Consider the following 23,610-nt stretch of genomic DNA (forward strand, 5'->3'; position numbering starts at 1 on the left):
AAACAGACTGACAAACACAAGCTCAGCACACAGCAAGTAACCCCCAAATACAAACAAACACGACAGTCACTTACCCCACAGATGCTGTATTTGCTCCTCCTTCACCTGGAGAACTCCCTTGCGAAACTCCCTGTATCTTAGCTTCACTTAACCTTGGAAATTTTCCACGGAGGTACTTGAAAGCTGCTTGTGTTTTGTCAATGGCCTTGACAAAGTTCTTCATCAGACCCAGCTTGATGTGTAAGGGTGGTAACAAAATCTTCCTTGATTCAACAAGTGGTGGAAGCTGAACACTTTTCCTCCCAGGCTCCAATGACTGTCGGAGTGGCCAATCTTTCTTGATGAAGTGGGAATCTCTTGCACCACTATCCCATTCGCAGAGAAAACAGCAGTACTTTGTGTATCCAGTCTGCAGACCAAGCAAGAGAGCAACAACCTTCAAATCGCTACAAAGCTGCCACTGATGTTGGTCATAGTTTATGCACCTCAAAAGTTGTTTCATGTTGTCATAGGTTTCCTTCATATGGACTGCATGACCAACTGGAATTGATGGCAAAACATTGCCATTATGCGGCAAAACAGCTTTAAGACTCGTCTTCGATGAATCAATGAACAGTCTCCATTCATCTGGATCGTGAACGATGTTGAGGGCTGCCATCACACCATCGATGTTGTTGCAGGCTACAAGATCACCTTCCATGAAGAAGAATGAGACAAGATCCTTTTGACGGTCACGGAACATGGAAACCCTAACATCACCTGCCAGGAGATTCTACTGCTGTAGTCTGGAGCCCAACAGCTCTGCCTTACTCTTGGGTAGTTCCAAATCCCTGACAAGGTCATTCAGTTCACCTTGTGTTATGAGGTGTGGTTCAGAGGAGGAGGATGGGAGAAAATGTGGGTCCTGTGACATTGATGGATCAGGACCAGAAGTTTCATCCTCTTCCTCGTCTGACTCAAGTGAGAATGATTCTGGTGCATCAGGAACCGGCAATCCTTCTCTGTGGGGTACTGGGCATATAGCTGATGGAATGTTTGGATAATGCACAGTCCACTTTTTCTTCTTTGACACACCTTTCCCAACTGGAGGCACCAGGCAGAAGTAACAATTGCTGGTATGATCTGTTGGCTCTCTCCAAATCATTGGCACTGCAAAAGGCATAGATTTCCTTTTCCTGTTCAACCACTGGTGAAGATTTGTTGCACAAGTGTTGCAGCATATGTGTGGGGCCCACCTCTTGTCCTGATCTCCAATTTTGCAGCCAAAATAAAGGTGATAGGCTTTCTTAACCATAGTGGTTAGACTGCGCTTTTGTGATGCAAAAGTCACTTCACCACAAACATAGCAGAAGTTATCTGCACTGTTCACACAAGTACGAGGCATCTCTGCTCACTTTGGCTAAACAGAAATGTGTCCCTTTGCAAAATCAAACACTGACAAATAAGAGAGCACGACACTGTATGATTTCTAGTGCTGATATAGGCCAATTTGTTCAGCAGAGTGATGTAAGCTTCGTTATGATTGCATCATCCATGACTTCTAGGAAGAACATGATGCAATTCATATAATGTATGACGCAATACCAGCATCAGATTGCATCATTCATTGTTTTGCCTAAAAAGCAAGTACTGTCCAAACCCAGTTATAGATTTATTCATAGATCCAGTCAAAGATGTATTTTAGTCATTTCTGGTTTAAATTGAGATCCCTTCCCTTTATAACTCACTTATCCTCCGCCATTCCCAAGTCAAGGGTCGTATATACTGACCCAATAGCATATCTTGAAAACTAGAGCCAATCAACAATTTTAAGCATCATTTTCGTTCTCAGTGACCCAGAATTAGTAAAGTTTGACTACATTTATTTCAGAAGCATTTTGGCTGTAGAGCAGTGCCTGCCCTTGTTGTTGGTAAAGGCTTTAATAGCTGCAGTTACTGAAGACATTTCAGGGTATGTCTACACTACAAGAGTAGTTCGGTTCAACTTAATTTGAATTTGTGGAATCGACCTTACGAAGTCGAATTTGTGTATCCACACTAAGGACACTAATTCGACTTTGTGAGTCCACACTAACGGGGCCAGCGTCGACTTTGGAAGTGGTGCACTGTGGGAAGCTATCCCACAGTTCCCGCAGTCCCCGCTGCCCATTGGAATGCTGGGTAGAGCCCCCAATGCCTGCTGGGGGGAAAAATGTGTCGAGGGTGGTTTTGGGTAACTGTCATCATTGAACCGTCAATCACGCCCTCCCTCCCTCCCCGAAAGCGCCTGCGGGCAATCTGTTTGTGCACTTTTCTGGTCAGTGACAGCGCAGACGTCACAGCACTGCGATCATGGAGCCCGCTGCAGTTATGGCCGTTTTCACCTCCTCACACCATATCGTCCACCTCTTCCACAGTCAGCTGCTGAGAAATCGGGCTACTTTTCAATGGTGCTGCAAGCACTGGTGGAGCATAGGGGACGTTTTACCAACATCAACGTCGGGTGGCCAGGCAAGGTTCATGACGCGTGTGTTTTCAGGAACTGTGGTCTGTTTAGACACCTGCAGGAAGGTAGTTTCTTCCCGGGCCACAAAATAACTGTTGGGGATGTGCAGATGCCTATAGTGATCCTCGGGGACCCAGCCTACCCGCTAATGCCCTGGCTCATGAAGCCCTATACAGGCGCCTTGGACAGCAACAAGGAACTCTTCAAGTACCAGCGAGCAGCGTGACCTGTGACTGTTCAGTTTCTTTACAGAGAAGCTGAACCTGCCCCTGTTTCTTTACCCAGTTACTGTTGACTATCCTCTGCAGTTACATACCCCGTTCACCCCGTTTCCCCCACTTCCAACACACGTGTAAAAATAAAATACATGTTCCATTGTTACTTAACAAAGGTTTCTTTATTAATGACTTTGCATTAAAGGGTTGAAACTGGGACGCAGACTGTGCTGGGTAGGGTGTGCGGTGATGTAAAGACCGCCTCTAAACTCGAGGAATGACAGGCTCCTGCTCCTAGAGTGGTCCGCAGTGCCGGACTGGTTGTTTCAACGGAGCCTGCCATCCCTCCTTTTTGGGATTCTGTGTGCGGGGGCTATGTGACCTTGTGGCGGAGGAGGACGGATACAGATTCCTCTGCTGCGTGACTCTGCGGTCCAGGACAAGGACCGCTGCATAAGATCTGTAACCGCCCTCCCCCGCTACAAAGTCACATCCCCCCCCACCCACACAGAACCTGGAAACCACCTCCCATACCGACCAGGGTGCCTACTGACTGCACTGTGTGTGTGACCTGCTGCTGATCCTGCCCCCGTGTCTGTACCCTGGTAAAGGTGACCGTCCTATGCAATTACCAACCCCCTTCTCCCCCCCCCCTTCAAACAGGCTTGGGTGAGTCTGGAAGGGAAGGACTTCTCAAAATTTAGGGTATGAGAGCTTTTGGGTACTTGAGCACTCTGCTGGGGTGCAGTGACAGTTTTCACGGCCCCTGGCGCCCCTCCTTCTGGTTATTTTGGGTGAGGGGGGTATGGGACTTTGTGGCGGGGGAGGGCGGTTGCAGATACACTGCAGGGGGGCTCTGTCCTCCTGCCTGCGGTCCTGCAGAACATGCACAAGGCACCGGAAAGCATAAACTCTGCCCCTGTTCCACCCCATCGCAGTGTCCCCCGACCCTTGGAATTCCGGGTTGAGATCCCAGTGCCTGATGGGGCAAATTTCGTTGTCGCGAGTGGTTCTGAGTACATGTAGTCACTCATTCCTTCCTCCAGGAAAGCAACGGCAAACAATCATTTCGAGCCCGTTTTCCCTGGATTACCCTGGCAGACGCCATAGCGTGGCAACCATGGAGCCTGTTTTGCCTTTTGTCACTGTCACCGTATGTGTACTAGATGCCGCGGACAGAGGCAATTCATCAGCGCTACACAGCAGCATTCATTTGCTTTTGCATGACAGCAGAGATGGTTATCAGCCATATTGTACCATCTACCATGCCATTGTAAATTGGCAAGGTGATGATGGTTACCAGTCGTATTGCATTATACCTTCTGCTGCTGTCATAGGTGCCCCTGGCCGAGATCAGCCAGGGGCGCAAAAGACAAAACTGGGAATGACTCCCCGAATCAATCCCTCCTTTATGGTATCTAAAAATAGAATAATTCCTGCATAGAATATGGGGCAAGTGTAGTAGAGATCCACTGTATCAGAGAACCAGAGAGCACAGCCGCTCCGTGTCAGATTATGCAGGAATGATGAGCTGCATGGCATTCACAGGGGGTGCTCCTGCAACAACCCCACCTGTTGCTTCCCTCCTCCCCCAGCCTTCCCGGGCTACCGTTGCAGTGTCCCCTGATTTGTGTGCTGAAGTAATAAAGAATGCAGGAATAAGAAACAGTGACTTGTTAGTGAAATGAAATGAGGGGAAGGCAGCCTCCAGCTGCTTTGATTGTCCAGACAGGACATTAAGCAGTGTGGGGGAGAGGAGAACAGCATCCTGCTGCTATGACAGTCCAGGCAGTACAGAATCTTTTCTTTACACATGAAGGGCGGGGGCTGATGGAGCTCAGCCCCCTGTTGCTATGATGAAGACGGTTAGCAGGCCGTCTACTTATGGGCTGATGACGAGGACGGGTACCAGTCGTATTGCACTACACCATCTACCGCAAGGCTGATGATGATGACGACGGATATCAGTCATATTGCACCGTCAGCCACCCATGAGGCGGGGGGGAGGATGCTACAGTACAGTGCCGCAGCATCGCGTCTACCAGCAGCATTCAGTACACATAGGGTGACATTTAAAAGAGTCAAGAGACGATTTTTTTTCCTTTTCCTTCTGGGAGTGGGGGGGGGTACATTGACGAGCTATGCCCTGAACCGCCGCGGACAATGTGTTTGACCGTACAGGTATTGGGAGATCAGCCAAGAATGCAAATGCTTTTCGGAGACTGCAGGAACTGTGGGATAGCTTGCGTCCTCAGTCCCCCCTCCCTCCATGAGCGTCCATTTGATTCTTTGGCTTTCTGTTATACTTGTCACGCAGCAGCGTGCTGAGTCTCTGCTACGCCGTCTGTCTGGAGATTTTTTTAAAATACTTTGGACCAGGCGTAACATTAAAGTAATTCCCCTAATTAGATGCAGGAGTCTCCGAGCGAGATCACCCTGAGGACGGTCACTGAAGGAGATAGAGAGCACATGCTGCGTGAAAGCCATCACAAACCAGGGGCCTATGCAGCCATGCTCGGGGAGGCAATGCTCCCTGAACACCTCCTGAAAGCTTGGCGCGGAAAAGTGTGCTACCACGGAGCACCCAATAAGGCAGCTCTCCCCAGGAACCTCCTGTGGAGGCTTTTCGATTACCTCCAGGAGAGCTTCGTGGAGATCTCCCAGGAGGATTTCTGTTCTATCCCCATATATAGAGACCTCCTTTTCACATAGTTCAGATTCCTGTTCCATTAATAATAAAAGTTTACATGTTTAAAGCACTTACCGACTGATCCTTCCCCTGATTCAGGGTCCGGGTTAATGGCCGGGGAGGGTTGGTAGGGGATCTTCGTGAGGGTGATGAAGAGATCCTGGCTGTCGGGGAAACCAGCGTTATAATCGCTGTTGCCTGCCTCGTCCTCCACAAACCCTTCCTCATCTTCCCCGCCCGCGAACATCGCTGAGGAACCGGCCGTCTACACTATCCCATAGTCAGAGTCCACGGTCACTGGTGGGGCAGTGGTGGCAGGCTCCAGAGCATCCATTTGCCGCTTTGGTCTTCTGGTAGCCTTGTCTCAGGTCCTTCATTTTCACGCGGCACTGCGTTGCATCCTGGCTGTATCCTCTGTCTCTCATGGCTTTGGAGACCTTCTCGTAGGTCTTTGCATTCCGTTTTTTGGAGCGCAGCTCCGAAAGCACAGACTCCTCGCCCCACACACCGATCAGATCCAAGACTTCCCGGTCAGTCCATGCTGGGGCCCTCTTTCTATTCAGAGATTGCATGGACTCCTCTGCTGGAGAGCTCTGCATCGTTGCTGGTGCCGCTGAGCTCGCCCCGATGTCCAACCAGGAAATGAGATTCAAACTGGCCAGACAGGAAAAGGAATTCAAATTTTCCCGGGGCTTTTCCTGTGTGCCTGATCAGAACATCCAAGCTCGGACTGCTGTCCAGAGCGTCAACAGAGTGGTGCAGTGTGGGATAGCTCCCGGAGCTACTAAGGTCGATTTCCGTCCACACCTAGCCTAATTCGACATGACCATGTCGAATTTAGCGCTACTCCCCTCATCGGGGAGGAGTACAGAAGTCGAACTAAAGAGCCCTCTATGTCGAATTAAATAGCTTCATGGTGTGGACGGGTGCATGGTTAATTCGAATTAACGCTGCTAAATTCGAATTAAAGTCCTAGTGTGGACCAGGCCTCAGACAGTGTTAAGATAGATTTTACAGCTTAATTTGGATTCACCAGCTGAATGTATTCATTTTGACATTTTTATCTTCATCGTAACAGTGAAAATATTTATTTTATAGGTACCCCATTTTTAGCATTCTCTCTCTTGCTGGGTAGAATAGAGAGGAAACTTGAATTTAGGCTGGCATGGTGATTCATCATGTTAAGAGCCAAATTCAGAGGTGATAGGCAAGGTAATGAAATATAGAGCCCCTTACTGTCAGACCTGTGCTCATTTAGGTTCACTTAGGCTGCTTTTACACTGTGAAGATTTTGAGAGTCACGCTGATGCAGTTCCACTGGTGCTAGCAATAAATAATATGAGGGTTAATATAGATAGGGCTTGGTTATGTTTATCACCTGACTGTGTCCTCCAACTCTGAACAAATCTAGACACGGTGGTAAAAAGACAAGTAACTACTCTATACTCGTATTTACCTGGGTGCCAGCCCCAGTGGAGCTGCCTCAATGCTAGAGCAATTGTGGGAGAATTTCCAAAATTCTCATTGTGAATCAAGCCTTAGACCTGACACAACCACTCTGTCAACATGTAGAGAATATCATCTGATTTAGTTTACATACCAAAGAACCAGAAGAAAGTTAAAGTATGATGAGACTAGTTTCGCTTTTGCTCTCTCTCAGCATGTAATTTTCGCTAATGTACGCCTCCTCTGATTATATGTAAGGGAGTCTAAACGTATGTCTACACTGCAAAGAAAACCCCACGGTGCTGAGTCTCAGAGCCCAGGTCAATAGGGGCTCGGGCTGTGGAACTAAAAATAGCAATGTAGGTGTACCTGCTCAGGCTGGAGCCTGGGATCCAAGACCATCCCTGCTTGCCAGGTTTCAGAACCCAGGCTCTAGCCCAAGACTGAATGTCTGCACTGCTGTTTTTAGCCCTGCAGCCTGAGTCCGCAAGCCCAAACCAATTGAACTGGGCTCTGAGACTCGGCACCGTGGGTTTTTCTTTGCAGTGTCGACATACCCTAAGTGACTTGAAGTGTTAGGGGAGTTTTACTTACACCGCTGAGATTCCTAAATTTGTCCTTAAGGCTCTATTTTTAGAGTGTCAACCATCTGATCTCCTTGGTGCAAGTTTAACGACCATACGGGGTATAAACTGATATGCTTGCAGCAAGTTCTTGGATCTTGAGAGTGCACTGGCTATGTGATCACATTGTTGGGCAAGTGGTTGTCAGCAGGGCGAATGGTGGTGGTTTTTCTTTCAGCTTCTCTATCACCACTGACTCTTCCACATACCGAGCCTGATTCTTTTATACCCTAAGGCCCTTTTATACTGTCTGGGTGGTGTGAATGAGAATCAGGCCCATAATGTTGATCAGAACAAATAATGGCTAGGCACAGGGAGACCTACAATAGCTGTATTAAGCCTATCCCCCTCAGCTGGCATCAGCTTCATGGTAAGGAGACAATGGGATTGTAATGGGGATTACTGCAGAAAGAGAAATTTCAATTAAGGGAGGCAGTAAGAATGTCGGTAGCTAATTGACTTTTCAGTAACTGCAAGTGTAGACTTTAAACTGTATATAATCCCAGTTAATGATTTAATATAATGCACTATGGAGAGTCATACATGAATTCCCATTTGGACATACCTATCATCTTTGCTCTCACTGGGACTTTTTCCTATCAAAATTATTTCATTATTTGTCTCCTTACTTTAACCATTTAAAAAAAAATTGTTTCTTCTATTGCAGGGGCTGACGTTTGCGGAGGTGGAAAGCTTTTTTACTTTTCTGAAGAATATAAATGATGTGGACACAGCTTTGAGCTTTTACCACATGGCTGGAGCTTCTCTTGATAAAGGTATTAAATGCTTGTGAGCTTGCTGGGATTTTTTTTCCCTGTGTTTTTACCATTAAAACAGGATGTTCAAACTTGAAGCTGTTCAGCAAGGCTTTTCTGATGGATAAAAAGTGCACTAAAATCATATGTTTCCTCTCTTGTCATGAGAAGGTTTTAACTTGCAGCTGTTTGTGGGAAAAAGAGGGATTTTGGATTTGTCCTCTGTTAGGTGTAAGGAAAAAATGCTGAAATTTACTTCCTGTTTGAATTTTTCAGGCTGTTTGAACAGATCTACAGGCTCTAAACATCACAAATTGACTAAGATAACATTCAGATCTAATATGTGTGTTCCCTTCTACCTTACTTATTTCCTACATAGTATTCTATGTAATTTATGTCGTGATTCAGTGCATTCTGCAAATGGTTGCTTTCAACTTTTTAGGCTTCGTTATACAAATCTTATGAATTTGTTAAATGCTACTTTTAATGATCAGAAATCAACATTTGGGGTGAGTATCATTTTATCCCCCAGACCTGCAACAGGGATGGACTTGGAGCCTTTTGGGGGTGGGGGTTAATTTGATAGGACTTTTAGACATGATGCTGGGACTTGGGATGCTGTATCTTTTTGTATATTTTACAACAGATAGGAAAATTGTTGCTGAAAGTAGGGATGTGCAGACGGTCTCATTCCAATGGGAACAGAAGAACCAAGATCACTGTAGTATCAGTGATTCTCAACTTTTTGGTATTAAAGTCATTTCCTGCTCTTATGAAGTCCTCAGTACAGATTTAATCAGAGATCATCTTGCTCTTATTGGTCTGGGGCATAGTGAAACATGAGAAGCAGCCCCCCTTAGCAGCCACAAGTGGAGAGAGGAAAAGAAGAAATAATGCTACCCAGGCAATTTTTGGAAACCTTAATATCTGAACCACAAAGATCATAAGCTCTGCTGGGCAAGGACTCTGCATTGGGCTGTGAGCTGCCATGCACTCTTACAATACTCATAATTTCTTCTCCAACATCCAAGACAAGGAGGGAGCTATTGGTGAGCATTGGAAAGGGGCCCCGCAGGGTTCATCATATTGAAGGAAAGAAACTTGACCATTCAATTTCAGTTTGGGATATATCTCTGAATTTTCATAAATATATGTAAAAATCTAGTTTCTTCTCCCTTCCTTGACCCAGTGCTGACTTTTGCCTTCTACTTCTGAATCTCTCAAAGCTGAGTCAGAGAATTAAAATAACTTCAGTGCAGATTCTCTTAAAATGCTTTTTTTTAAGTCCAGATAGAACATATTTTTACTTGTGACCAAGTATAAGGCCCAGTCCTTGTGTAGACTATCTATAAGAGAGGGCACACAGTGGTATAGTTCCTAATCAAATAATGTCTACTTTATATCCCACCGTCATCACATGGAAAACGCCTTCCAGAAGGAGCCGGCAATAATACAGTACTTAGCTGAGAACCATTATAACAATGTAATCTATTAAACATGCATAACCATCCCCTTCTTTTTTCACCTTCCTCCGATGCTTAGCTAATCCACCAAATGATCTGAAAATTTGCACTGTAAAACTGAAGTTCATTGTTTCTGTATTACCCATAAAAAAGATTAATTTTTTTAATCTTTTACAGTTACATACTTGTTTTGAGTCTGAATTTTTTTCAGATTAGTAATTTTTGTAAAACTCATTGGTAAGACTGGGAACATACCACGTCCCAAACTAATTTAATGTTTTCAAATCCTAATGAAAACTCCCATTCTGTATATAAAAGCTATAGATTATTTAATCAGCTAAAAGGTGAAACTTTGTACCAGTAAATTATAACTTTGAGCCATTACTATTCTGGGAGCATTAAGGTGTGAATGGGGGCTTATACTGAAAGATTTTAAGACTATTACATGCACTAATTCAACTTGCATCTCTGCTCTTAGATGCTCTTGTTAACTGAGATCAGCCTTAGTTTATAGTTGAGATCATGTATTTTAGGTGTTTTAAGTCAAATGGGACCCAACAGGTGGGAACATCTTCTTGGAATTAAAATAAATAAATAAAGAGAATGAGCATAGTGAAAGATCTTTTAACTGGAACACTGTGTGTAAAATAGCAGTGTGCAGTTACTGAAATACAGACTAACTTCAAGTAAAACTTTTAGTTACTCACCAACTACTCTGATCTGATAATCGTCCAGAGAAATCCTATATTTTGACAGTGCCTCATCTAGGATTCTGCTTAGGGTAAACCACAAACATTTGTGTCCTGGAACTAATATTTGTGGAGTGTCTAGAGTAGCACAAATTTTAGCCAACTCAAATTAGCTGACAATTAACATGACTTGCAGTAGGGTCACAAACTGTAGTATAGGTGTAGCTTGATAGAGATTAGAAACCAGTTAGAGAGTTGATTCTGCAACATTCCTCCTGGAAATCCCCTGGTTGGAAAGTAGCATGCCCCATATTCGCCTGGTCTACACTTAAAAGTTTTGCTGACATAGCTATGTTGGCTAGGAGTGAGAGAGAATCACACCCTTAACAGACATGGCTATGTTGGCAAAAGCTCCAGTGTAGACAGTTATATTGACAAAAAATTCCTTTTGCAAGTATAGCTAATATCATTCTGATAACTGGTATCAGCTATACAGGCCAAAGAACTCTGTTTCTGCTGCACCATGATACAGTAAACTGGAAATTCTGCCACAGGCTCAGGTAGATTAAAATCTGGAGGACTGTGGTAGATTAAATATGAACATGACTAAAGCAATCATTGCAGTGTTGTCTAGGTTGGTATTGACCTACAAATGTTTGTTACCTCCAAATATTTAGAGTAGCAGAGGTTTTCATATTAATAGTTAATATAGACCTTTGGGGAAAGCTGGATGTTTTGGCAGCTGGATAGAGTATTGTTGAAGTTTGATCCAGAAAAGTATGTAGAGAGGTTGGAGCGGGGGAAGTGGAGAGGGTGTTGGCACTCAGGAGTTGGATGAGGCTTTGACAATGAAAGGGGAATTCATTGTAGGTGGCCTGAGATTTGAGAGAGTTAGTAGTGGATAGTGTGTTAATGAGGAATTTATGCTCAAACGATCTGCACATTACATGGTTCTTAGCATATAAATGTGTTCTCCTAGCCAGAGCATCAAATCCACACAGAGTAAATGGATACACTTGTTCCACCTTTTCTAGTAGCTGAATTCTCATAAAGATGCTTATATCTCTATTAATATACCACAGGAAAGTCACTCATCTGACTGCCAAAAGAATGGGATTATTTTGACTATTAAAATTAAAATGTTAAAAGTGACCATAAGCCTTATGTGCTAAATAAATTGTTCCTATACTACTGCAGCAGACTGACCCATTTTTATGATTCAAGAAGTCTTATAAACTGAAAGGGGAAAAAATTAGTAGCATAAAATAGACACAGCAGGTTCCTGCTTCACTGACGTTTTTCACCTTTAATTTAAACTAGACCCTGTTTTTAAAAAGAATGGTAGGATACGTACTTTAATGAACCATGGAATAGTGCATGAATTTATTCATTCAAGCTTGCGTTTTTTAGAAATAACTGTTATGCTACCAGAAATTCAATGGCAACAAATTCTTAAATCGCAAATAAGCAAAAATCATATACAGAAATTGTACCTAACAAATGAGCTCAGGGGTGGAGCAGGGTCTGGGTCGGAAGCCTCACAGGATAAGTCTATGTTGCATTTTAAAATCCACAGCAGAGCATCTCAAACCCCAGGTCAGAGACTTGGGCTCATGCCCTGGCACTAAAAATAACAGTGTAGATATTGTGGCTGAGGTTGGAGTTCAGGCTCTAAAGGCCACTCCCCTCCCCAGCGACAGCTCAAGTCCTACCTTGAGCAGAAATCTGGAAAAGGCTGAGAGTCATATTGCTAAAATCTATCAGAGTTTGGAGGAATGTAAACAAACTTTTTGTTGTTTTTAAAAGGGACGTGAATTCTTGCTGATATGAAGGGGCATTTTAGGGGGAGGAATGGGGAGAATAGAGGTGAGCGATTTCAGACTGAATCAAGGCGAGGGGAAATTATGGGGAGAGGAGGATAAATGGGGATGGGAGGTAGGGACAGTGAGAAGGGGAGGGACATTAGAAAGGGAACATGTAGGTAAGTGGCAGGGGGACTGGGGAAGAACAGGGGTAGAGGGATTGCCTGTGAGTCCCACATTCTCCCCTTCTTAGTGTGTGCCAGGATATGGGAAGTCAGAGCCTTATTATGACAATTGGTCTGTAACTTTTGCTTACTTAAGAATTTACCATGGAAAGTAGGTCAAGTTATTTTCAATAAAGAATGTGATCAACAGGTGCAAGAGAACCAGACAGTTAGACTAAATTAGTGGAAACATAACATATCACCATATAATTCAAGGACTATGCTGAAATGGTGCTTAATAAAAACAGAAGACGTGAACTGGAAATTAATGAACCAAAATTGGTTTGTGTGTCAGATATTAGACCACCTCTACCGCAATATAACGTGACCCAATATAACATGAATTCAGATATAACACGGTAAAGCAGCACTCCATGGGGGGTGCATGCTCCGGCAGATCAAAGCAAGTTCGATATAACGCAGTAAGATTTTTTTGGCTCCCGAGGACAGCGTTATATCAGGGTAAAGGTATAATTAGTGGACCAGATAATGAGTGGATGAACTATTTCACCCATCATTCCCTTTTTGGATCCTTACAAAAAATGAACTGATGGAGAGAAAGAAGAACAGAGAGGAGATGGAGGCTGAAGCAAAATTCACCATTGTGGCTGCCACCTCCAGTGTCTTCTGAGACCCCAGACCTTCTTCATTCTAATCCTAAAAGATGCCTAACCAGACCAGGCCAGAGAGAGGGACCCTGATAACATGGCCACCTCTACAGGCTCCATCTGAATCCCAAACAGCACCTGGGATGAAATGGGATTGGGTTTTAGCAGCAGCAACAGCGCTAGCTCATCTCAACTTCTTTTCTTTTCCCTAGAAGGACAGTTTGTGTTTTAACATCAATAGCAGCAGCTCCAGCTCATCTAGCTAATTCCTTCTCTTTTCCCCAAAATGACAGTTATTGCCATCTTTGATACCATCCCAGAGATAGTTAAACAAGGGGGGGTTCCTCCTAAACACACTCTCTCCAGCAGTCCAGCTAAAGGGAAAGGGAACAAGGGATGTTAAAATGAAAGCCTTACTTAATATTTCACAATTCAAATGCTTTAATTGTTGTTCCTTCTTTTCTGTATCTTTTTCTGTAAGCTTTTTTAAATCATGTGTTTGCCATGGTACTAAGTAGGCTGTGGTCTCGGTTAACCAAACCCCAACGCTTATTTAACGCTGTTTAATGTTGGACTGTGACTGGGTTATGTTAGCACCTTTGCCCCATTTATTCCATCCGCAGCCCCACTCCCTACTCTCTCCCTACTTGGTGTGTGTTTGCTGGGATTTGAGACTCCCTACCCCTCTAGAGGAGTCTGTCTCTGCCCTCATGTGAGCTAGGATAAGGGGGGCATTAAGTATCTGGGGGTTTCAGAGCCCTGTGCCCCTGAGTGTGCCAAGATTTCCTGCCCCCCATTAGCCAGGTTCTAGAGCAGCAGTTCTCAGCCTTTAAGTGGCCAGAAAAATCTTGTTCTTATATTCCTGATAACCCGATTTTTAAAATTTTGCAAGAGCAAAAATATTTCACTTAAGACAGTACCTTATTGTACAGTAAATTAGCAAACAGCCCCTCAGATCATATCCCATGCATGTCCCACACTTACTCTGTGATCCTCTTAGAAATTTGGAATGCTATAGATCAGTCCATGACCAAAAGAATATTAGATTTTTCCTCAATAAGCTGTTTAAAATACTATCATTCATACAACAAAAAACAAAAACCATTCTGTATCCACTGCCTCTTCAGTGCTGTCATATTCCTGAAGGCTTTGGCTATCACTGAGTGAGTAGTCAGTTGCCTTGTCCCAGCTTAATTTACCCTGATGGCAACACTCTCAGGTTCTGTCAGGATTGTTGCCATTGGCTAGCTGGTCTACAGAGTAATGCCTATATTAATGGATCATAGCTAATTTGTATGGCTTGAGTATTTATTCAAAACATGAAATATTCACAAAGATGGACTTCCAGTGATCACAGAAATACTGATAGATTGCGTATCTAAAGCATACCTCACTAGTGAATTCATCTGCTGAACTCCATCAGCACTCCCAGAGTTATGTAGTAGTGTTGACATTTAAGTTATTGTCCAGGAAGCTTCAGTGATAACGCACCCTTTAGAAGAATGAGCTGGTTCATCGCTCTCAGAGCTATTAATTTTGTCTGTCTGCAGAGACTGCACGGCATCCTGTCAAATTCAGAAGGTTTTCTTTATAACCACAAAGGCCAGGAAAAGTCATTAAATTAGGCGAAAACTGATGGCACCATCATAATATTGAAAAATACAAAAGACCAAAATGATGCTCCCTCCTTAAACATACTGACCCCACAATCACTCTTTGCAGGCAAGAAGACTGAGAAAAGAGGCAGGTCTTCCTTGTATGCTCTGAAGGTCAGCAAACTTGGGCTTGTGTAGTATCCAAATTTTGCATATTTGCCCCCTTAATCCTATCTTAGAATCAAATTGTCCCTATCAAAAACACAGATGTTAAACACAGAGCCAGCTCCAGCTTTTTTGCCCCCCCCCCCCCGAAGCGGCGAAGAAGGGGAAAAAAAAAAAGATTGGTGGCACTTCGGTGGCAGCTCTACCGCACCGCTTCATTCTTTGGTCCGCCGAATTGCCGCCGAAGATCTGGATGTGCTGCCCCTTTCCATTGGCCACCCCAAGCACCTGCTTTCTGCACTGGTGCCTGGAGCCAGCCCTGGTTAAACAGCAGCTAGCCCTCTATCAGTGAAACCCTTAAATCTTCACTAGCCAAGTCACTCTTGGCTATCTCTGAAAGCCCTTAAATCCAAAGTATCTGCACTCTCCATGTAGTCTTGTCAGAAAATAGAGCTTAAATCTAGTCTATTTGACCTCCCAAACCCTATTTATGCAGTCCCTTGTTAGAGCACAGCTCTTATACCGACTTCATTCAGTCCACATGTGCAGCCTCTTATTAGCATTGACTTTCACCAAGCAGTATCTGGGACCAAGCATGCTGGCCAGGTGCTACCGTGGACCCTAAATATAGAGTGTCTCAATTCCCTCTGCATAATTGTGCAAATAGAGGTATGAAAAACGATTGAAGTATATCAGAAATATTGCTGATAGGAATAGCTAACTTTGGTCAGGCATATTTAGAGAACTCTTTAAATTTAAAAGGCCTAGACAGAGTTTAAATACTTGGAAATACATATTCCTGAAGAACTTGACTTAAATTATATACTGCCATTACAGCAAATGTAGGTCTCATTTGATCTCAGAAATTAAAGATCTTGCACAAAGGTTAAATTATAGCAATTAAAATATATATCCTTCCCAAAGTAACTTTTTAAAATGTGTACGCTGACAGTTTTATAGAAGACTTGCATAAAACTGAAATGCAAATTATCTGGGAAATAAGTTCACCCAAACTATTTTAAAAAAGCTTTCCATACATTAATGAACTATATCTCACAACAACTTTATGAGACAGATAAGCATTGCAGATGGCTAAAGCCTGAGATACAAAGATAAGTGACTGTTCCAAGGTCACATCATTTAAAGCTTAGAGCCAGGCATAGAACTCTCATCTCCTGACTCCCTGTACTGTGTTTTAATCATTACAGAATAATGCTGTTAAAGCATTTATCAGGTGAGTCAAAGCCATGGTAATACTTGTTTATTGGATCTGAATTCCCATACCTTAACCACTTGATTTTTCTGAATATTGTATAAATACTCAGGAAACAGCAATTGCGTAGAGACATAGACAAATTATTGCAAAATACATAATCAATATCTTGGCATTTGTAGTTGCTGCTATTTCCAAGTTAATTGCATAAGACTTTAGGACAGCTCAACCAAAGCAATTATCATCATGTAGTCCAAGTTATGTGTTCTGAATGGTTACGAGGCAGTGTCATTGGTTTACAGCGTTAAAAGAAGACATGGTTTCCCTGTCTGCTGATCTAAGGAGGTTTTTGCTGTAGTCACCCTGTTGGCCATAGAAATGCTGAATACAATAATCCAACTTACTCCCACCCAGAGGCTGCAGGCAGGATCAGAGCCCTACAGTGTGTAGGCAATGTACAAACATATGAAGATACAGTCCATGGTCTGAAAAGCTTACAGATGCCTCTGTTTTTTTGTGTATATATTACTTCTGAGGGCTTTCTGCACCAAAACATTAAAAATTCTGGGCACAATATTTTAAAATTCTGCAAGTTTTATTTGTGAATAAATAAATGCAGAGGCTCAGCATGGCAGTGGGGAGCACAGACCACTGGGTGCATGAAGGTGGGATATCATCCTGCAGCACCCCCCCGCCCCCGGGACACGGATTCAGCGGTGAGCCTGCACCCACCCTGACGCAGCACAAGGCCTGGGCCTTCCCCAGGAACACCGTGGGGCTCTGCGCCAGGCGCACCAGGTGTGGGGCAGGCAGGATCCAAGTGTGGAGGGGCTCAGTGTGGGGGCATCCAGATGTGGGGTGAGAGGATTCTGTGTGGAACAATCTGGATGCAGGCAGCTCAGTGGGGGATCTAGGTGTGGGGGGATCTGGATGCACAGAGCTCATTGGGGGGGGGGTGTTCCCAGGTGCTGGGGCAAGGGGACTCTGCAGGGGCTTCCAGGTGAAGGTGGTTGGGGCTCAGTGGAGGGGTCTGGGTATGGGGGGCTCAGTGGCAGGGGGTCGGTGCAGTTAGTTGGGGGTCTGGATGTGAGGGCTCAGGGTGGTGCAGGGTGTGGGGCATCGGGGTGGGGGTTTGAGTAGAGGGAGCTCAGTGGGTGGTGGTCTGGGTGCAGGGATGGGGGTCTGAAGGCAGAGGGTCTGCATGCATATACACACAATATTTATAATATATCTCTTTCATAGTACATTAACGTGTGTGTTGAGAGACAGTGAAGTTATTTTAAAAGCCATGATGTTTTGGGAGAAGAGAGTGCAGGCAAACTGAGAGAGAGTCTGTAATTGTCATTTTGTGTATAATATTCAAGGTTTGTACTTACAACCAAATAGAAACAGCAATAGACTTTAGCTAAGAGTTGCCTTCAAAATTTCCCCTTTGCCCTTGAGGATTGCTTGGCAGATAAAAGGGATTAATCTGATCTCTCTTCACAGCAGTCCAAAATCATAATCTTGAACAGCTACAGCTGTACGATGACCACAGTTTTTCAGTTTTTTGACCACTTCTCCAGTAGTAAGACAGGTGATTTGAATCTCTGTCACCATTGGCATTTCAGCATGGAAAAGGACTTTGCATAAAAAGCAATTACATAGAAATACTCTAGGAGCCACTTTCTCTCATCTTCACTTCAAAATTTCATTCTGTTTCTGCTTTTTTTCTCCGTTTTCTAAATAGCCTATGCAGAAGAGTGCCTGAAATGGTCCTGTCTTTCTAAGGTGACTGGCTCTATTAAGATACATCTCAAAATTAAGACCAAGCCTGTGCAGAAAGCAGGATTTACCATCTTTGCATGCTGCTGCCTGTAATTTTTTGCATGCTCCACTTGCAATAATTAAGCATTCCTAAAGCACAGTTCCAGCCTTCCCATTACCTGCTGACCTGGCTTATGCGAGCATATATGTAGGAAAGTGTATTGTGAAATGAGCCAGGGGATTTTCTCAAGTTGTTGTTCTATCTGTCCTCATATATACAGCACCTTTGATGGACTTCACAAAATTTTAGTGCTTGTCTATGCTGTGCCAAAGTGGGGACTATAGGGGTGCACTCTGCAATATACACCCCTGTAGTCCACGTTGTGGCATAGTATAGACAGAGGTGTTCTCCACATAGCAAATAAGTGGCATTCTTGAGGCACAACTTTCTATATGGGCTGTAGTTGCTTGGTCTAGGATTAATTAAGCACCTTGCCAGTGACCTGAATTACTTTGCCCAGTCTCTGCAGGAGCCATCCAGAGAGGAAGGAAGCAAATGTGTGCCAGGTTATTAACTATGAATGTCAACAACATTCTACAGGGGCATGCTCGGACATCTGTTTTGTGTCCGCTTGGTCCAGGATTCATTAGGCCGCAGAACAATAATCAACAAAGTTATTTCAGGCTCTGCAGAGGCATGCTGAAGAACTGTCAGGATATAGGGGGTATTCAGATTTTATCTGGCCCTGTTGATCTTTTGACCTAACATACATTGAACTTGTCCACGTTGAACTAGATAGGAAAGTGACACCTGCTTATCTCCACAGCACTGAACACTTGTAATATTTGCAGGCACTTTGGGATTAATTGTCCGTGATTATCCCTCAGAGTGTAGGGGGAGAGGTGGAAATGAACTCAGCTGCTGTAATTTAATTATGATTCATGGATGTTAGATGCAAGTGTGAATGGATTATATCATAAATGCGGTTATAGAGCACTTCTTGTAGGACTACAGACTGCCTTCATCAGATGCACCCATTAGCTTGCATTGCAGTTGATTATCAATGTGAATGCCTTGTATCTTCCAAACTAACTTATGCCAACGGGGCTATTTTGAAGAAGGGAGTGTTTGAGGGTTCAAAAACAAGGTTGTGTGTGTGTGTGTGTGTGTGTGTTATTATTTTAATAGCTTAAGACATCAGAGAATTCTGAATGGACTTGACTGTTTCAGTGCATTCAGGCGCTCTTCAAAACCTTTTTCTTTGTGAGATGCAATATAATTCATGATGACTAGATGTGGGTGTAAGTTACATATAGTGAGTTTCCCCTGCTGTTCAGTTGGCAAGGGCTTGACTCAAAGGTGTTTAGCACAATTGATCCAGTTTCTCTACAAAATCTACTTAGGAATGATTCCTCATTTTTTCCTAAGTAAATTCTGACCCCCGCAATTAAAGAGCACGTACGCAGACAGCAGCCACATCACATGGTACACAGGCTACTTCTGATATACAACGCACAGTCACAGAAGAGAATTAGTGCTAAGATATTAGGGGGCTTTTGTAGGCTTAAAAGGTATAATTATAGTTTTAAAAAAGGCATGGCTATCTCTAGAGTGTTCATGCACATTATCTAATTTCTTAGTTTTCTCCTCAAATATAACAAACGGGGCAGGGGGAACATTTGCCTTGGGAGATGGGCAAAGTGGTTGCAAGACACAAATTGTGGGTGCACCACAAACAGAGGATGCCTGCTGTGCCATTGTTTCATCACCATTGAAATAAAGTGTTCTGTAAGGTTCATCTTAGCAGCCTTATCTAGAAACCAGAATTATTATAAAGCTGTGGACCCCACTGTGGTGGGCCTGTTGGCAGCTTACTTGTTTTCAGGGGCAGCTTTTTGATCTTTAGCACTGGTAGTCGGATCAGGAACTTCCATCATGTTAATTGACAGGTTGGCTGTTCTCAGTTCCAAGGAAGGGAGCTATTCTCCATATCTTTAATCCCAGGGAAAGTGTTTGTCAACTTTGCATCACTGAACTAGAATCAAAGACAACAGATAATGGTCAGCACTGCAGGGCTTTCACTGTGGTGAAACCTGCAGTGATGCAGTATTTCTGCCTGCCTGGCACAGCAGGCATCTAGAGGTGTAAGTGGAAGCTAATGAGAGATACAGACGCAGAAACAGAGAGAAGGGATTTTGGGAATAAAAGAGAACCTGGGTAAAAAGAACCTAGCAGGTATTATACAGAATCATCCCTTTAGCATACCATAACACTCATTTAAAAAAAAAAAACCTTTTGACTTTTACTAGAAACTGCTTTTATACACTAATTGAGTATTTGAGTGGTCTCTTAGTGCTTTTTGCTTTTTCCTTTCTCTAATTAATATTTCTGATAGTTAATTTTTTTATTTATAAAAGACACCTAATTTTTGGGAATAAAGAAGAGGAAATTAGGCATGGGATGGGAGGCAGAGGAATTCATTTGTGTTTGAAATGTGATGGTTTTGTCTTTCTGCCATTTTGCTTTTCTCTCGAGTGGTGTCTACAAGATTCTCAGTCAGATTAATCTCTTTAGAATTGCACATTTTCACTGCTTGTCCTTAAATTCTTTGGGTTCTCTTTTTAAAATTAGCCCTTTTTAAACTCTTGACTTACAGCTAACAAACCATGCAAATGTGGATGGTTTTTCATTGAGTATTGCTACATTAAAAAAGACATTTAAAAATCATTTTGCTAGCATCTTCTCCTTCTCCTCCCTCCATACACATTCTGTGCCAGACTCATCAATCTCTAGGTGGTCTAGGTACCACTGCAGGGGGACAGAGCACCACACCCAGCAGGCATGGGTTACATGTGCTCATCTGAAAACATGGCCCATGATTGGTACTCTCCTAAAGCTTGTATTTTGTTACTTCACCGATAGGCATACTCCTCCCTTCTCAGGTTCCTCTGCTACTATATCAAATTGATTGTAATAGAATGTCAGACTGTATCTGATGCAATTGGCATCAATGAAGCACTTAAACTAGAAATTACTTGCTGATTTCACCTCTTGTACCCTTCACCAAACTCACATATTGTTTTATATGAAGCAAATGACTAATAACACTCAGCTCTTACATCCCTATTCATGGATCTCAAAGCACTTAGTAAGCTGATTTATTTTACTCTGCGTTTAGGAATATTGTCTTATCTTTTTTGGTAGTAACATGTAAACACCCAGATTAGAAGTCATAAACAATGACTTTTGATGCATTTGGAATTGGGGGGGGGGGGTTGTTTCATGTTTTGAAGAGGGAGGGAATGTTTTTTGAGGGGAAATATTACTATTTGTTTGCAAAACCTAGCCCACATGTTTGCAATATGCAATGGTTCCCCTTCTAGTGCAAAGCCTTCTGTGTTCTCAATTCTATTGAAGATTGCAAAATCCCACAGTGCAGGATCAAAAATTCTTCTAGATGACAAAAGATTTCACAGCACCACTGTTGAATTATTGGAAAGTGTAGGGTCACAAGTGCTCTGTCTATTGTAAAGAGGTGCTAATTTTTTTATTTAAATTGATTGTATGAAAATGAGAGACTTGTAGCCTGGATAAAGGCACTATCTGAATACAAATATTAAGAATAAATTGTGGCATAGTATGTTTGCAGGAGTTCAACTTCCCTAAAGACTTTTAACGATAACAAATGAATTTATAAAGCACCCTTTTGCCACAGGTACTTGAAGTTCTGTCCAACATAATAAGGACAAATTAAAATCATATACTATCATTATATTGAAACCCATCCTTTTAAAATACAGAGAGATGAAAACTATGTCAGTGTTCTTCATTCCTAACCTGCATCACTCCTACCCCACTTCTGCACTTCTTTTCTATCATTACTTTTTAAAGTTAGAACTGGAAAACAAATCCATAATAAATATCAGCATATGTCAGTACAGATGACCACCAGTTAACCCTCCTCACCTTGTCCCCTATAATCCAGTTATCAACCCCAAAAGAAAAAATAGAGGGAGGTAGCTGAATGCTCCCAATGTGAATGTATAATGGTTATATATTATGCTAAACCATTGATTTTTGTACAGCAAGAACTACTATAGCAACCATGCTGAATTGAGAGTGTTGTAACATGCGTTGCTGGCCACTAAGGACTCTGATGAAACTACCAAATGCCTTTTCACTTGTGGCCTGAACTCACCCTCTAGACTGAGATGCCACTAACCTTGCCATGAACTCTCATTACTGCATATTGCAAAAAAAAAATCTACAAAGCCTGGTCAGTGATGATGCAAGATGTATTATTTTCACAGACACTGGAACTTGCCTTTTTGAGTTTGTATCGGCTCTGGACTGCTTAGCAGGAAAACAATATTCAGCCTGCAGGAACCTAGTGTTGCAAAGATGACAAGTCGTATGTTTTTTCAACATGTGGGGGGAAAAACCTTCTTACTGACCATTCAAGGAATAGAGAGTCTGTGAGCAGGGGAGGTGGGAAATTATATGTGGAGGGTTTGCTCTCATTCTGATGCTTTCCTCTCATTTCAAGGAGCAAAAAGTTAAGACCCACAGTTCCAGTTACATGGACTTTGCAAACAAAGAAGAAACAGTAGTTTTGGCTGGTGGGTGGTTTTCTTTTGTTTTGTTTCCAGAATTAGTGCTTAATGCTTTTACTTCAATAAAAATAATAGCAACATTTCAAGGTTCATCAGCATCCCTACAACAAAGCACTGTGCATGTATAGTATAGGAAAACCGGTCTTTTGAGGAGACTGATTTCAAGGAGAGAGTTGAACAGAGTAGGGAAGAAATTTAATTTAAAACTTCCTGAGAAAAATACTTTGGATGGTAGCTTTTTGTAAAATGCTATTCTTCTTCGAGTGCTTGCTCATGTCAATTCCATTCTAGGTGTCTGTGCGCCCATGTGCACAGTTGTCGAGACTTTTGCCTTAGTGGTATCCATAGGGTTGGCTGCGGCGCCCCCTTGAGTGCTGCATTCATGCGTTGGTATATTAGGTGCCGACGACCCTATGACCTCTCACTTCCTTCTTACTGCCCATGACGGTTGGTTGGAGCGCCTTGTCTTGCAAATCACAAGAGCATTAGCGGTTCTTTACAGCCTTTGTTTATCTTCTTTGTATATAGTTTGCAGGTACTAAGTTAAGTGTTAGGTTAGTTTGGTAGTTAGAGTCCCAGCTGGGACTTGCCTCAGAGCAGGGCATGCCCCATTCTCCTGGCTTCAAACCATGCTTGTCATGCAGCAAGCCGATGCCTATTGGTGATCCCCCTCCCAGCTGTTTGAAGTGTTTGGGGGAGTCCCATAGAAAGGACAAGTGTCGAATCTGTAAAAACTTTTGACCTAGAACCCAAAGGAGCAGGATATCTGCATGAGGGCCCTCCTCATGGAGGCTGCGCTTCATCCTGCATCAGAGCCCTCCCACTCGGACCCCACACCGAGCACTTCGATTTCAGTGCAGAGCACAATGCTAGCACTGGACTCCGCCCTGCACTGTTCCACCTCGCCGGTGCTTAAGAAGCAGCAAAAGAAGAGGAGCCCTACTGGCACCAGAAGGGAAAGGGGTTTTTGGAAAGGACCGAAGTCAGGCCATGTGCCTGCCCTGGGGCTTCACGGGGCTATCACAGAGGTCAATTCCCCAGTCCAGCCAGGAATCCTCCTCTGACTCCGGGGAGCAGCAGGGGACTCTGGTCTCTCCCAGGTCCCTCATTGCCCAAAGCGGCCCTAGCAGCTAAAGAACAAGTAGGCTGACTGGCACCGCAGATGCCGCAACAGGCAGCAGATTTGGCTAAGGGCAAGCCGATCATGGGAACGCCTCACAGAGCAGTGGAGCACCCTTGGTCACCAGACCACAGACACAGATCTCCATCTCCACAGCC

At 43.5% G+C, this 23,610-nt stretch overlaps 1 protein-coding gene across 8 annotated transcripts in view; it reads left to right on the forward strand.

Annotated features, from left to right (window-relative positions):
* Nucleotides 1-23,610, forward strand: part of MICU1 (mitochondrial calcium uptake 1) — a 238,456-nt gene that overhangs the window by 203,674 nt on the left and 11,172 nt on the right. For all 8 annotated transcript variants that reach the window (XM_039482943.1, XM_039482939.1, XM_039482940.1 and 5 more), the window contains one exon: nt 8,126-8,234. In XM_039482943.1, the coding sequence (XP_039338877.1) occupies nt 8,126-8,234 (109 nt within the window). The remainder of the gene's footprint in view (nt 1-8,125; nt 8,235-23,610) is intronic.

Source organism: Mauremys reevesii, linkage group 7 (assembly GCF_016161935.1).
Source record: "Mauremys reevesii isolate NIE-2019 linkage group 7, ASM1616193v1, whole genome shotgun sequence".
NCBI classification, from domain to species: domain Eukaryota; kingdom Metazoa; phylum Chordata; order Testudines; family Geoemydidae; genus Mauremys; species Mauremys reevesii.